General features: G+C 37.0%; 1 protein-coding gene across 1 annotated transcript in view; it reads left to right on the top strand.

Annotated features, from left to right (window-relative positions):
* The first annotated feature begins 3,345 nt into the window (after positions 1–3,345).
* SLC6A14 (solute carrier family 6 (amino acid transporter), member 14) overlaps positions 3,346–15,962 on the top strand; it is a 50,199-nt gene continuing 37,582 nt past the window's right edge. The window contains exon 1 of the mRNA XM_006752642.2: positions 3,346–3,381. Coding sequence (XP_006752705.1) covers positions 3,346–3,381 — 36 coding nt within the window. The remainder of the gene's footprint in view (positions 3,382–15,962) is intronic.

Genomic DNA, 15,962 nt, shown 5'->3' with positions numbered 1-15,962 from the left:
GGCTTATTCTTTGTTTCCTTCCTCTTCTGTCTTTATACTTTGACCATTAACCAGTGTTACTAATTTGAGTGAGCCTAGTATTCTGTCTCTATTCTAGTCCTCTCTCTTAAGCTCTAGCTCCATGTCTTTCATTATCTAAGCATTTCCATCTAGATATGCCACAAACACCACAAATACAAACTAGTGAAAATAAGACAAAACAAACTTCTTGTCTTCTTTCTTTCCCGTCTTTATCTAAAAGGAGTCTTTCCTCCTTCCTTTTAGATCCATAATCATCCTTAAATTTTTTGCCTTCTTTCAACCCCTCCCCATATAGCCAAAATGCCTCTGGCATTTAAAGTATTCATATTTTCCATTAGAATGTAAGTTTGAGAGAGGCACAGTATATCTTTTTTTCTATTTCTAGAGATTGACAGATTAATGCCCAATATGATTGCCTGAATAAATGAATGCATTAATCCATATAATCTGTTCATCCATATCTTTAGATAGATGAAAAAATCACTGGCCGCCTGGCCAGCATGGCTCAGTGGTTGAGCATCGACCTGTGTACCAGGAGGTCACGGTTCGATTCCCGGTCAGGACACATGCCCGGCTTGCAGGCTTGATCCCTAGTGTGGGGCATGCAGGAGGCAGCCAATCAATGATTCTTTCTCATCATTGATGTTTCTGTCTCTCTCTCCTTCTCCATTCTTCTATGAAATCAATAAAAATATATTTTTAAAATAAAAAATCACTGGCTGAATGGCTGAAGAAGCGTGTCTGCTCTCTCTTCTATTCCCAAAGTCACCACGTTAGTTCTGCTTCATATTACCTTTTGCCTGGATCATTGGGCCAGCCTTCTAATCCACTGCCCCACCTCTCACTCTCACATGAGTGAGGTGAATATTTTTGATTCACACCTCTGATTATTTTCTCTCTTCTGTTGAAAAATCTTCAGTGTATCTGTATCTCCATCTAAGTAAACTAAAACTCCTTAGCGTGTATTCCAGGACATTAATAATTTGTCTATTTTACATCATCTATTAGTTCTGCCTCTAAGCTCCTGATTCTCAAATCTGACTTCATATAAGAACTGTTTGCGGAGCTTATAAAAGTACTGATGCTTAGGGCTCACCACAAGTCAATTAAAACTAGAATTTCTGTATTGGCACTGGCTTCTGTATTTGGAATAGCTCCCAAAGTGATTGCAATGTGCAGCTGGAATCAGGAATTTCTCTAAGCCAAGGCACTACTTCTGGTTTACTAAATTTGATCCACATAACTTGCTTCTCAGCCCTTGCTCATGCTTTTTCGTTGAAAGGTTACCCATCTTCACACTACACTTTTTAAAAGATATAATTAACACAATAAAATGAAGAAATTTTAAGTGCTCAGTTTCATGTATTTTGAAAATTCTAGACATTCATATAACTATCACTCCCAAATAAGAATGTTTTTTCACCCTAGAAAGTTCTGTTATGCTCCTTTCCAATTAGTTTTCCTCCCTCCCAGAAACCACTTTTGGATTTCTAACTATATAGATTAGTTTTGCCTGTTTTTGGACTTCATATAATTGCAACCATATGTTAGGCACTATATTTTGTCTGGTTTCTTTCTCTCAGAAAAGTGTCTATTAGATTTATGAATGTTATTGTATCTATAGTAATTGGTTCTTTTATTGCTGAGTATTATTCTATTGTATGAATACACTGCACCTTGTGTATTCATTCCTTGATTGAAAGAAATTGGTTTGTTTTGATATATTCATTATTTGAAGCCCTACTAATCCTTCAAGGCCCCATTCAAAGTCTAACTCAGTCATGAAGCCTTTGCTCATTCTCTGTAATAAGTGATCTCTATTTTCACTGAATTCTCATAGCATTTGTGCTGTCTGGAACAGTGTAGACCATATGAGTTGGATAGAACTGAATTAAAATATGTCTATCACAAATTAATTCATTTTCAGTAACTCAGTATATTTGTGGGGGTTTTTTTTTGTATTGCTGTAGTAACAAATTGCCACTAATTTAGTGGCTTAAAGCAACACAAATTTGTTGTTTTACAGTTCTGGAAGACAAAAGTATGACAGGAGTTTCATTAGGCTAAGATCATGGTGTTGGTGGGGCTTTGTTCCTTTCTGTAGGCTCTGGGGAAGGATTCATTCCCTTGCCTTTCCAGCTCCTAGAGGCTGTCCGCCTTCCTTGGCTTGTGGCCCCCTCCTTCCATATGCAAAACTAGCAATGTCAAGTTGAGTTCTTCTCAAAACATATCACCTTGACTTTTTTATTCTGCCCTTCTCTTCAGTTTTAAGGACCTTCTTGATTACATTGGACCCACTCAGATAATCCATGTTAATCTCCCTATTTTAAGGTAAATTGATTATCAACCTTAATTCTACCTGCAATCCTTAATACCTCTTTGCCATGTAACATAATATATTTACAGGTACTAAAGATTAGGCACCCAGTTAACCTCTGTGCTCCAGTTTTGTCATCTAGAAAATGAAACTAATGCTATCTACTTCGTAAGATGGTAGTGAAGATTAAAGTAAATGAGTTCAAACATCTAAAGTGTCTAGCACAGTTCCTAGAAAGACTGGACAGTATAATTCATTCAATAAACATGGAATTTCTACTTGGTGCTAGGCACTATTGTTGGTGTGAGTGACACAGAAATAAATACAACAGGTCAAGTATCTGCTTCATGGTTTTACATTGTAGTTGGAGGCAACAGGCAATAAACAATTAAATAAGCAAATAAATAGAATTTCATAAGGTTATAAGCATTGTGGAGAAAGCCCTAGTGAGTGATTTTTTTATTTTTCTATCAGGTGGCCATAAAGAGCCTCTCTGTTAAGGTGATATTTGAGAAAAGTCCTGAAGGAAGTGAGGTAGCGAGCCACAGAGATACCTGTGGGATCAACATTACAGGAGAAGAAACAGCAAGAACAAAGACCCAGGAGTGCAGTATTCTATCCCACTGGGCTGGATTGAAGTAAGAAAGGGGGAAAAGGTAGAAGCTGAGGTCTAAGAGATTGTGGCAACTATTAGGATTGTTCTGTTGTCTGCTGATTTACAACTCTTTGTAAGGGCATGGACTGTGTATTATTAGTTGTTGCATGCCTCTCAGTTTAGCACAATGTCCAACATATAGTAATTGCTCAAGGCAACTTTCTTATATCAACTGATCTTTGTTATATTTGCTATTTTTTATAATCTCTCTATATAAAACCCTAATATGCAAATAGACTGAATAGCCGAACAACTGAACAACTGAACAACCGGTCACTATGACGCACGTGGACCATCAGGGGGCACACGTGGAACATGGTGGGCATTGGCAGTAGGTGGCAGAGCAAGGAACATGGCAGGAATTGGCCATGGCGGGATGGTGGAGCAGGTGAGCAGGGGCACCAGACAAAGCTAGGGCACTGGTCACCATCACTGGGGTGAGCCTCTGGTGGTTACTGAAAATTCTTTGCTCCCACGTGCCACAGTCCCACCTGGTGCTTTCACCCACTGGCGACGGCCCCATTCTCACCCACAGCTGGTGCCTGGCGCCAGTCCTGATCACTCAGTGCCATCAGTGGGTGCAAGTGGTAGCTGCAAGCCCTGATCGCCCCTGAGGGCTTCTCCACCTCCCCCTGCTCCTGAGGGGTATTGGGACAGCAGCCACTGCAGTTTGCACTGGCTGCTGGCCCCGGCCCCAATCATTTCGTGCCATCAGTGAGTGGGAGCAGTGGTGGAGGGAGCAAAGCTGCTGGCAGACAGGGGACTAGGGGCCACAGCGGGAGGTGCTCACTACAGTCTTATGGCCCACAGTCCCTTTCAAGGTGCACAAATTTGTGCACTGGGCCCCCAGTATTTAAATAAGCCTCTATCCATTTATTAACCTAAATTATCTTTAGTCATTAATTATAGAATGAATATGTTTTCCCACCCTACTCTACACCCACTGCCCTCCATTTTGGTGAATGCCTTTGCACAGAGAAACTACCTTGTCTGTCTATTTCTAAATAGTTGGGATTGATTGTCTGAGACTGATTGACTGAATACACTTAAACTTGCAAGAGAGTAGCCTTGGGCAATCTTGGCTTCTTTACATATTTACTCAAAGGGGCCCTAGTGAGTGGAAAATATTAATCAGCTTTTTAATATATATTTTTATTGATTTAAGACAGGAAGGGAGAGGGAGATAGAAACATCAATGATGAGAGAGAATCATTGATTGGCTGCCTCCTGCACTCCCCACAATGGGGATTGAACCAGCAACATGGGCATGCGACTTGACCATGACCCCCTGGTTCATAGGTTACCGTAAGAAACTCCAAATCTTTAAAAAAAATTTATTTATAGATAATGTTCTGTAACTTAGAAAATAACCTTCATGAGGGCAAGGATTGTTTGTTATGTCTTATTAACTGTGCTGGATGTTCAATGCCTAGAAAGAACAATGGTTTACATATAATCACTGAATAAATACTTGTTGGATAAATGAAGAAATTCATTCCCTGGGCTTTGAATACATTTAGAAATGTATCTGTAACATTAGTTCAGTCGGAAACCATCAAGGACACACTATGTATTGGCTCAAACCACTTTGGCATTTGGAGGCAACAGAGTTGACTCAGAGCTGGGGTAAGATCTCTTTTTGAGGATGCTGCCCTAAAATTTATCAGACTGATCTAAGAATGAGACTATGTGACCCTAGAGGGCAGGCAGGTGTTAACTTTTTAATTTAATAAACACTTGTTGCACACTTTCCATGTGCTATGTGTTATCTAACAGAAAAAGTTAGTCCAGCCGAACCGGTTTGGCTCAGTGGATGGAGCGCTGGCCTGCGGACTCGGGGGTCCCTGGTTCGGTTCCGGTCAGGGGCATGTATCTTAGTTGCGGGCACATCCCCACTCGGGGGCGTGCAGGAGGCAGCTGATCGATCTCTCTTCTCTCATTGATGTTACTAACTCTCTATCCCTCTCCCTTCTTCTCTGTAAAAAAATCAATAAAGTATATTTTTTTAAAAAAAGTTACTCCACCCAGTGCTGGCAAAACTGAACACTAAACACCAAGAATTGCAGTGGAGAAAGATTGGCTGTTTTATTATGAACGGTATCACCTGGAAGCCCTAACTTCCTGGTGGCATGTAGGTTACAGATCATAGAAGGCAAAATCATAAGACTCTGTGGGTTAGGGATTTAGGGTCATGCTGGGAGCTGATTGGTCAGAGGACAACTCTGAGGTCTGCTCTGGCGCCCTTCTGTCTGGTCCCCTGGGAAAGCAGCCAGGGGGTCATTCTGCCTTAAGGGATCAGGAGCTGAAATATCACTTAAGTCAAGATATTATCTTTAGCTACTTTAACAGAAACCCATACCTTGTGGAGCTTAGTTAGGGCAGGGACAGTTTATGGCTGCCTCAGGGAGTTAATGACTAGTCCTGGGAAGGGCTAAGACTTATAGGGCATGCTGTGAAGAAACTGAAGAGAGTACTGGGTCTACATATTAAATAAAAGTCATACATTAAATCAGGATGTTGATTTCCTATACACAGTGCTTAAAGCTTGGAATCTGATAAAAATCTAGATTCTCATTCCTGAGGAACTTCTAATTTAGTGGGAGAGACAGACAAATAAATATTTACATTAAACTATAATAACAACTGATAAAAATAAATTTTAGCAAAGTATGAAAACATATCACAAGTCACCTAACTTAAACTTGAGGTATTAGGGAAAGCTTCCTGGAAGAGGTGATATATAAGCTTACATCTGAAGATAGAAATTAGGTCAGAGGCGGGAAGAAGAGAGGGGGAAAGATCAACCAAAGGACTTGTATGCATGCATATAAGCATAAGTGATGGATGTGGACAACAGGGGGTGAGGGTGAGGGCAGGATTGGGGGGATGAGGGGACATTGGTGGGATAAGGACACATTTGTAATATCTTATTCAATAAAGGGAAAAAATTAAAAAAAAGAATCATGGGAATAGCAGTCAATTGGTATTGAGAAGTCAGTCCCACTTCTGACTAGTTGAAGGATCTAAAAACAAATAATTTTCTTTCTCTGTGGCTAGGTTTTCTCATCTGTAAAATAAGAAGGTTAAACTAGTGATTTAAAGGCCTCTTAGGGCTCTAACATTATTGGCTTCAAGAAGAGTAATTCTCAGCATCAATGGTACTTCAGCAGTTTTCCTACAGCCTGGACTGTTCTTACTCTCTAGTATAAACAAATAAAAAGGGAAAAGGACATTTATAACCTCTCCTTTCCTTTCCCTAAATAATCAGTTCAACATTTTGAGAAATCAGCATTTATTAAGAAATTTAAAAATTGGACAGATATTTAAATGTTGATGCTACACAGAAAGATATTAGGAAAGGGTCAATTTATCATGTGTGTGTTTTTTTAAACTTGACTACTTTTTAAAAATATATATATATATTTTATTGATTTTTTACAGAGAGGAAGGGAGATAGAGAGTTAGAAACATCGATGAGAGAGAAACATAGATCAGCTGCCTCCTGCACACCCCTTACTGGGGATGTGCCGGCAACCAAGGTACATGCCCTTGACCGAATCGAACCTGGGACCCTTTGGTCTGCAGGCCGACACTCTATCCACTGAACCAAACCGGTTAGGGCCTGACTACTTTTTTTATGAGTATTGATTGGGGTTGTTTGACAAACATGGGAATGGTCTTATCCTATAGGATAAGACATCACAAATTATTTCTTGAAAATGGGTTGTACCTGTGCTTTTATGTTTGTTTTTCTGTAAACTGGATTTATATAATAATCCTGATTCAAAAGTACACAGAGAAATGAGCACTGACTTGAAACAGCTGAAAGATTGTCACATAAATAAGGTTTGTGCTAACTTTTGTAGCTCCAGAGGATAAAACTAAGGCCAGAAGTGGAAATGCAAGAAGATGAGCACAATGGACATTACCTTAGAGACTATGGTTGCCATTAAGTATAGTTTAAATAATTAACCAATGCATTATACATAAGTGCTTTCTGCAAATTTTATGTCACCATCTCCAGATCAAAAGGTGTAGACTGGCCATCATTAAAAAGACAAGAAGTAAAAATGCTGTCAAGGGTATGAAGAAAAGAGAACCCTTGTTGGTGGGAATATAAATTGGTACAGCCACCATGTAAAACAGTGCGGAAGATCCTCAAAGAATGGAAATAGAACTGCCATATAATCTAGCAATTCTACTTCTGGGAATATACCAAAAGAAACAGAAACACTAACTCAACAAGATATCTACACCCTCATGTTATTAGCAGCATTATTAAAAAACAAAACAAAAACCAAGACATGGAAACAACCTAAGTGTCCATCAATGTATGAATGGATAAAGAAGTTGTGGTATATATTTACAATGGAATATTGTTCAGCCATAAAAACAAATAAACAAGGAAACCTCTCATTTGTGACAACATGAATGGACCTTGAAGGCCTTATGCTGAGTGAAATAAGTCAGAGAAAGACAAATACTCTATGATCTCACTTATATGTGAAATCTAAAAAAAAAAAAAGAAAAACAACTCATAGAAGGAAGATCAGACTTATGGTTAAAAAAAAAAAAAGGTGTAGGCTGAGAGTGTGACTCAACAGTTTCATAACTAAGAAGTACCTAATCTGATCCTAATTAGTCATCTCTGAACTAGAATTTCATTCTGGTTTTTTAGCCGTACATGACAAGTTACGAAGTCACATAGAGAATATATTTACATGGACATTTTGATGATTATGCAAAATAAGTGATGTCAGTGATAGTAAATATTTTTTTTCTCTCCAGGCAGTTTTCAAGTATAGGAAGTCTTCCATTTATTTAAATGTACTAAAGTTCAAAGGAAGATCTTGCTGTAGAAAAATACTTTTTTTCCTGAGCTTCTTTAAAGGAAAACTGTAAATTCTTTGTAGATTATCTTTAAAAAGTCTTTTAACAAAAGAGAAACTTAACAAAACTCTCATTTGCTGAATGCCAAATCTGTAAAAGATACAGTAATAGGAGCGGCTCATTATATCCTCTTAATAATCCTCCAATATTAATATATTCTTATTTTATGGGTGAAGAAACTCAGTTACAGCAAACACTAATTAGCCTAAGATTACACAGCTGGTAGCTGGTGTATAAATACAGTGTTTCTGACTTCATTTGCCTTGGTCTTGTCATTATTCACTTGGGTTTTCCAGAGATGACATTCAATTGTTTCATAAAGTATTTTCCCAGATTATTTTCCATTTTAGCACTAAGGTGCTTAGATTTTTTTCACTTTCCAGGTGTTCTGTCCTTTGAATAAATATCAATCTTCAGCCAGGGCCAATAGTAGTAAGCTCAAGATTATACTTTAGGGAGCTTCTGCTACTCAGGGAACCTATCGAAACCAATAAGGAAATCTGGGTTTTGATTCTTGACAATTGATACTTATAAAGATACTGCTGAATTCAGGTGATACCAAGAAGGTAATGCAACTTAGTACTTTGGAAAAGAAGTACAAGTTAATTATGTATGCAGGAAGATGCTCAGCACAATGTTGTTTATGATGGCAAAATTAAAAAGCAACTTGCATTATGATACATGATTATGGGAACAAATTCAATCATTAATATTGATAAAATAGAGGGTGGTGAATACATGATACATTATACAGATGATGTAGAATTGGACACATGAAACCTGTATAATTTCATTAACCAAGGTCATATCAATAAATTCAATAATAAATAAATAAAAATTAAAAATTGATAAAATAGACCCATATTTAGATATTCACAACATGTTAGATTTTGTATAATAAAAATCCTAACATATTACCAAATAAAATGCAGTGCTATATTTAAAAAAATAATATAACCCAAATAGATATTTATTTCAGAAATTTAAGGGTGGTTTAACTTTTCAAATCAGTGAATGAAATTCACATTAACAGAATCAATTCATATTTTATCTTATTATATACATAAAATAACATTTAATAACATCAAGATTTAAAAAATAAAACTTGCAGTAAACCAGAAAGAGAGGAGAACTTGTTTATTCTGATAAAGAGTATATATCAAAAGCCTACAGGAAACATGTTTAACCATGAAATGTTGAAAGCCCCTCCCCCCAGTATACACCAAGATTGGGAATAAGACAAAAATACCCATTTATCATTGTACCAGGGGTTCTGGCCAATGCAACAAGGCAGGGAAAAAATGGTGTAAGAATTGGAAAGGAAGAAATAAAACTGTCATTATTCACAGGTGAATTGTGTATGTGGATAATCCAAAAGAATCTGTAAACAAGCTACTGCAATTAATAAGTAAATTATTAAGATAATTGACTACAAGATCAAATATACAATCGTATTTATGCTAGAAGCAATAATAGAAAATGAAAAATTTTAAGATAACATTTAAAATACCATAAAAATATTAAATATCTCAATAAAATAAAATATATGCCAGATAAAATACACAGTAAACTACAAAAAGTCACCGAAAGATATCAAAAATACTTAAATAAATGGAGGTATATACCAGACACATAATTTGGAAGTCTCAATATTCCAAATTGATCTATAAATTCCATAATACTCTCAATTAAAACTGCAGCAGGTGTCTTTGTGGGAATTGACATGCTTGTTCTAAAGGTTTTATGGAAAATGCCAATCATAGTCAATACAAGAAGAATAAAGAAGGAGACATACACTGTTTTATAACAAGACTTATTATAAACTTACAATAACTAAGATAGCATGATATTGGCACAAAATAAGGTAAATAGAGCAATGGGGAAGAATAGAGGGTTCAGAAATGGATTCATATGTATATGGTTACTCGACTTATGACAAAAGGGGCACTGTAGTGCACCAGGGAAAGGGGAGTTTTTCAACAAATGATGCTGGATTCATAGCCTATTGGGTTACAAATAGAAACAAAGGAAATCTCACTTCCATATTACACCCTATACACATCAATTCCAGATGGACCACAGATCAAAACGCGAAAGATAAAACAGTTACTAGGAAAAAACATAAGAGGAAATTTTACTGGCTTTGGGCAAAGATTTCTTAAACAGAACACAAAACACAATAAAAGATGGTGCTAGAAAAATTAAACATTAAATTAAGAACTTGTGTTAATCAAAAGCATCATTAAGAAAATTTGAAAACAAGTTGCAGATTAGGAGGTGTTTGCAATATATATAATCAATCAAGTTGATGTAACCAGAATACTATCTAAAGAATTTCTACACAGTCAATAAAAACACACAACCCAATAGACAAAAGTGTAGAATACTTCACCAGATACTTCACAAAAGTGGATGTCTACTTTTATTAAGGTACCAAATCTAAACTCCCTTAAGGGCCATAAGATTAATGGGAAAAATGTTCTGTTCCTGTCTCAACCTCCCTAAATCACCCTCAAGTTTCACTGTGAACATTAACTCAACCTAGTACCTCAGTGCTTCAAGAATGAGAAATGTAGTACCAGCACAGAGGGGATCTCTGGAAAGTTACTCAACATCGTCATTCACAGGAGAAATGCAAATTGAAAACAGGGTGAGACATAAATATGCAACCACTTGAATGGATAAAATGAAAAAGATGAATAATAGCAAGTTTTGGTGAGACTATAAAGCAACTGGGATGCCCATGAACTGCTAGTAGGAGCGTAAAGTTAAAGCACTTTGGGAAGCAGTTTGACATTCTATACTAAAACTAACATAGTCTCTGACCCAGGAATTCCACTTTTAATTATATGCCAGAGAAATGTGATATAAAGCTAGAGACAAAACAAGTACATACTCTATACTTTCTTTTATAAAAAATTCAGAAACATAAAAGTAGCAAACAGTGAAAGAAGTCAACATAATGTTTTACTTTGGGCTTGGGAAGTATGCCTGGAGGGAAACACAAAACACTGGGAAACCAGTAATATTTTATTTCTTGACCTGGGTGATGATTACATGGGACATGTTCATTTTGTGAAAAATATAATTATATGCTTACAATTTGCGCATTTCTCTGCAAGTATGTAGTACTTAAAATACATATATTAGATAAGGAAAACACTTGTTAGAATATATCAAATGATCCTTTGTTAGTTTAAAATACACATCTCCATAGTAAAAGTTTAAATTATTTATATACCAAAATGTTACATTTTGGTGGGTGGAAATAGTAATGATTTTGATTTTCTGCTTTGTACTTTTATTTTTTGGGGGTGGAAGTAATGTAGAAAGACATGAACATCATGAAGGTTTGGTCCAAACCTTTAGTAAACCAAAGAGATCTATACTATGCCTTTAAGTAGAACAGATTTGAATCAGGCAGGCAAGAGAAGCAAATGCTAGAGAAATATCTCCATTGATCAGCAGCTTCCGGGTTTCAAGGTCTGTGCAGGAGACCATAGTCAAAGGCTCAATATAGATCCCCTCTGTGCTGGCACTACACTTCTCATTCTTGAAGCACTGAGGTACTAGGTTGATTTAATGTTGACAGTGAAACTTGAGGGTGATTTAGGAAGGCTAAGACAGGAACAGAACATTTTTCCCATTACTCTTATGGCCCTTAAGGGAGTTTAGATTTGGTACCTTAATAAAAGAGAATGAAAAGGAGGGGCTGAAAAATATAGAGGATACTTGTAAGAGACCTTTTGAGTGCTAAATTTCTATGTACTTTTGAAACCAATTTCTTTATTTTCCTTTCAAATGCATAGCTACCTACTTTGTAGTTGAAACTTAGATATTAAATTTGTGATTTAAAGAATAGATATGTGAGTTCAATTGGTGAAATTTTCTTAGCAATCTGGAAAAGGTCAAAGTTTTGGCCTCATGATTTGCATGCTTTGTCACAAGCCAACTCAATCATACATGAAGTAAACAGGTCTAACATGATTTGACTGGCTAAAAGCCAGCCAGTCGCCATGGCACTGTCTCTTAGCTCACAGGTTTTGAATAGTGGTTGGGGCTCTCTAGTTCCAGGTGCATATGAAGTACAGGTTCTTTGGGCAGCTTCAGTTGGTTCCACCATTGTCCTAGCCTATTTTTCTTCTATAACCACAAATAAATTAAAAATTGAGAAATTCATTTTCCTGTTAGAAATAAGAAATTTAGATTCCATTCAGACAGAATATTATTCAGGCAAGTTTCTATGGTTTATTACCTTATAACAACAGATATAGTACCACATTTTTTTGTATTTTCAAAATCAAAACATCAAGGTGGAGAAAAAATAATACTAGTCAAACAGGTTTCCAAGAGTTTTTTTGTTTTGTTTTGTTTTGTTTGTGTTTTACGTAGAGGGAGCTATCTTTTGGGGGTACTTTATTTACATTCTATTATTGAAGCATCACAACAATCCAATGAAACAAATACTATATCATTATCTCCATTTTATAAATGAGGAAACTGAAACAAAGAATTCCTAAGAAACTTATCCAAATTAGTTAGCAGAGCAGGGATTCACATGAAAATCCATATTATTGTAGAGACTAAATTCTTAACCATTCCAATATATTTCCCATATATAGGTGCTATTCAATAATAGAGCAAATATACATTTCTTGATACATCTGTTTTTAAAAATATATATTTTATTGATTTTTTTACAGAGAGGAAGGGAGGTGGATAGAGAGTTAGAAACATGGATGAGAGAGAAACATCCATCAGCTGCCTCCCACGCACCCCCTACTGGGGATGTGCCTGCAACTAAGGTACATGCCCTTGACCGGATCGAACCTGGGACCCTTCTGTCCGCAGGCTGAAGCTCTATCCACTGAACCAAACCAGACAGGGCATCTTGATACTTCTTTACAGCAATTCATTAAGGGAGACATTAATATCATATCTATTTATAGATATACCTATTATTTTAACCACCACTGCCCAAGCTGGTGACTTTCCTTACTCTCTTCTTTACCCTATCCACCAGCTTTGAATGGAAACTGGAAGCAGTACCTCACTAAAGAGTTAATGACACTTTCTTGAGAGAAGTAGTTCTCAACTGGCAGATATTTTATCCACTACCTTCCCCCCAGCTGGAGGCACATTTGCCAGTGTCCGGAGACATTTTTTGTTACAACTTGGGGTGGGAGTGCTTCTGGCATCTACTAGATAAAAGCCAGGGATGCTGCTGAGCATCCTATGATGCAAAGGACTTCCACCCCCCGTCCCAAAGAGAATCACCTGGCTCAAAATGTCAGTAGTGTTGAGGTTGAGAAACTTGGGGGTAATCATAAATTGCCTTACAAGGCTTGTTGTATGAGCTTATCTAGGACAATACCAGTTCTGTAACTAGGCTGCTACCTTATAAATTCTCAACAGCTTTAATGTACTCATGTTGGCTCCTGTGAACAAAAAGAATTGTCTCAAAGATTGTTTCCCAAATGTTTATAGGATTCTCATGCAAGGGGATAATAGTTTATTCCAAGTAACGGGAAACAAACAACTGAAAAGCAAGTCACTCCTTTTAAGGGAAGAAAGAGAGGGAGATGCTCTGAAAGAAGTTGATTCATACATTACATTATTTCTGACCTCATGTTGAGTAACAAATACCTTGACAAAGATAGTCAAATACTGCCCCCAGATATTTGTGTGGAACTCTTAAATGTCAACCAGAGATACAATGAGGGTATTCCGAGGATTAATATTCTCCCCAAATATTGTAAAATAAGAAAATGCATACATCTACAAGTAGACTAATAAATAACATTAAAATTGGAGCCACTGGGTGTAAGCCACTCTGTTTTAAGCATCTTTAATGTCCTGTAATTTATATAGGTGTGTTGTTTTAAGTGGCTGCGTTTAGATTTCTAATGTGCTGTGCAATCAGTTACTGATACATCTTCAGAATATTCCTGGTGTAATATTAGTGCATGGTAGAAGGTTTTGGCTAGAAATAGACTCAAATATAGTATGAGGTATTAGGAAGCTGATGAAGATTATTGATCATAAGAGGTGGTATCTCTTGTGTTGACTTAACTTTACAGAATTCAATGGAGTGAAGTAGAAAGGGCTCATTTTTAAAAAACATATTTTTTCAGTTTTTATTTTTCAATTACAGTTGACATATAATATTATATTAGTTTCAGTTGTACACTCCAGTGATTAGACATTGTATTAACTTACTATGTGATCATCCTAGTAAATCTCATACACATCTGACACCATACATAGTTATTAGAATACTAGCGGCCCGGTGCACGAAATTCATGCATGGGTATCGTCCCTAGGCCTGGCTGGTGATCAAAGCATGAGAGTCTGGCATGGAAGGGCAGGTCCCAGCTGACCTCTGGGCCCTTGGTAGCACCTGTGGCTCTGCTATTTTCTTGTGGATTGAGTAGACTTACTTAGTTTCTATGCCTCAGTTTCCCCACAAGTAAAACAGCATACTGTGAATTTTACCTAAGAAACTTGTGAAGATTAAATGAGATTATACATGTAAAATGAGAAGCACACACTACCTGGCACATGTTACCACTCAAGATGTATTAGTCTTCTCCCATATAACTTTCACAAAATTAATTAATGAAGTTAATGAAACTTAATACACAAAACAGTATGGAATTACATTTTACATTTATTTGGTGTCCTTTTTGACCATCTGAAATCACACTAGCAGCTAGTAAAACTTTTTTATTACATTCTAGTGATATTCAGGGTGTAAGTGAAATTTACAGAGAAATGTAAGTAAGAGATTGATCAGATAACAAAATCACTAATTTGACTTCATCTATAATAATAAATGTGTAATATGCTAATTAGACTGGACATCCTTCTGGACGACTTTCCGGACGAAGCCAGGGCTGTGAGGGCCAAGACAGCCACTGTGGCTGCAAGGGATGAGCCTCTTGCATGAATTTCATGTATCAGGCCTCTAGTCCTATATAATAAAAAGGTAATATGCAAGTTAACCCTCAGGCCCTCACAAGATGGCTGCCTATGACCAGGCCAGTAGGAGGGTTAGTGAGGAATGACCAAATGATTGAACAAGCAGGCTACGTGGGGTGACCAGGCCAGTGAGGGGCTGTGAGGGGTTACCAGACGATTAGGAGCCAGCGGTCCAGGATTGTGAGAGTGATCGGGCCTAAACCAGCAGTCGGACATCTCCTGAGGGTTCCCAAATTGGAGAGGGTGCAGGCTGGGCTAAGGGGACCCTCCCCATGCACAAATTTCATGCACTGGGCCTCTAGTTGTTATATAAAAAAATAATTTTCCATAAAGATATATAGAGCATCTTTCTGAATGTAACTAGTAAATTACAGTAAATGTGGGATGCAAATAAATAGGAAATACTCTTTTTTTTTAAAAAAAATCTGGGACTGGGTCAGGGTTTTTAAACCATACTGTGAAAATATTGGCCTATAGCTATTAGGTACCAAGGATTGTCAGTGTTGTCTGATATACTTCCGGGGGTAATGTGAGTTGGTACAATTTTTGATGGTAACTTAGAAATATGTCTTAAGTGTGAAAACAATTATTCTTTTTTATTTATAATCACAATTCTATGAATGTATTTTGAGAAAATAATACTTAACAATTTATTGACAAGGATGCTTATCTAAATAAGTTTTATAACAATAAAAACTTAAAATATTATAAATCACCAAAAATAGGTCAAATAATTTATCATATCCATGTGATAGGATGCTATGAAGCCATTTAAAAAATGTTGACACAAGAAAATGCCCAAATATACTAAAGTACAAAAAAATGGAATCTAAAACTTATTTTTCAACATAAAACTGATTTTATTATATATATATTAGAGGCCCAATGCACAAAAATTCATGCACCAGGAGGGGGTGGGTCCCTCAGCCCAGCTTGCCCACTCTCACAGTTTGGGAGCCCTCAGGGGATGTCTGGGCTGATCAGGGGAAGGTGCCACCCCCATCACCCCGCTGCTGCTGCCACTACTGGCCGCTGTGGCTGTGAGGCCTGAGCCCTGGGCCTCACAACTGCCAGGGCTCATGGCTGCCTGAGTCCACA

The sequence above is a fragment of the Myotis davidii genome, unplaced genomic scaffold, assembly GCF_000327345.1.
Source record: "Myotis davidii unplaced genomic scaffold, ASM32734v1 scaffold1270, whole genome shotgun sequence".
NCBI classification, from domain to species: Eukaryota; Metazoa; Chordata; class Mammalia; order Chiroptera; family Vespertilionidae; genus Myotis; species Myotis davidii.
Note: the sequence above shows the minus strand (reverse complement) of the source record. Positions and strands in the feature narration are given on the sequence as shown.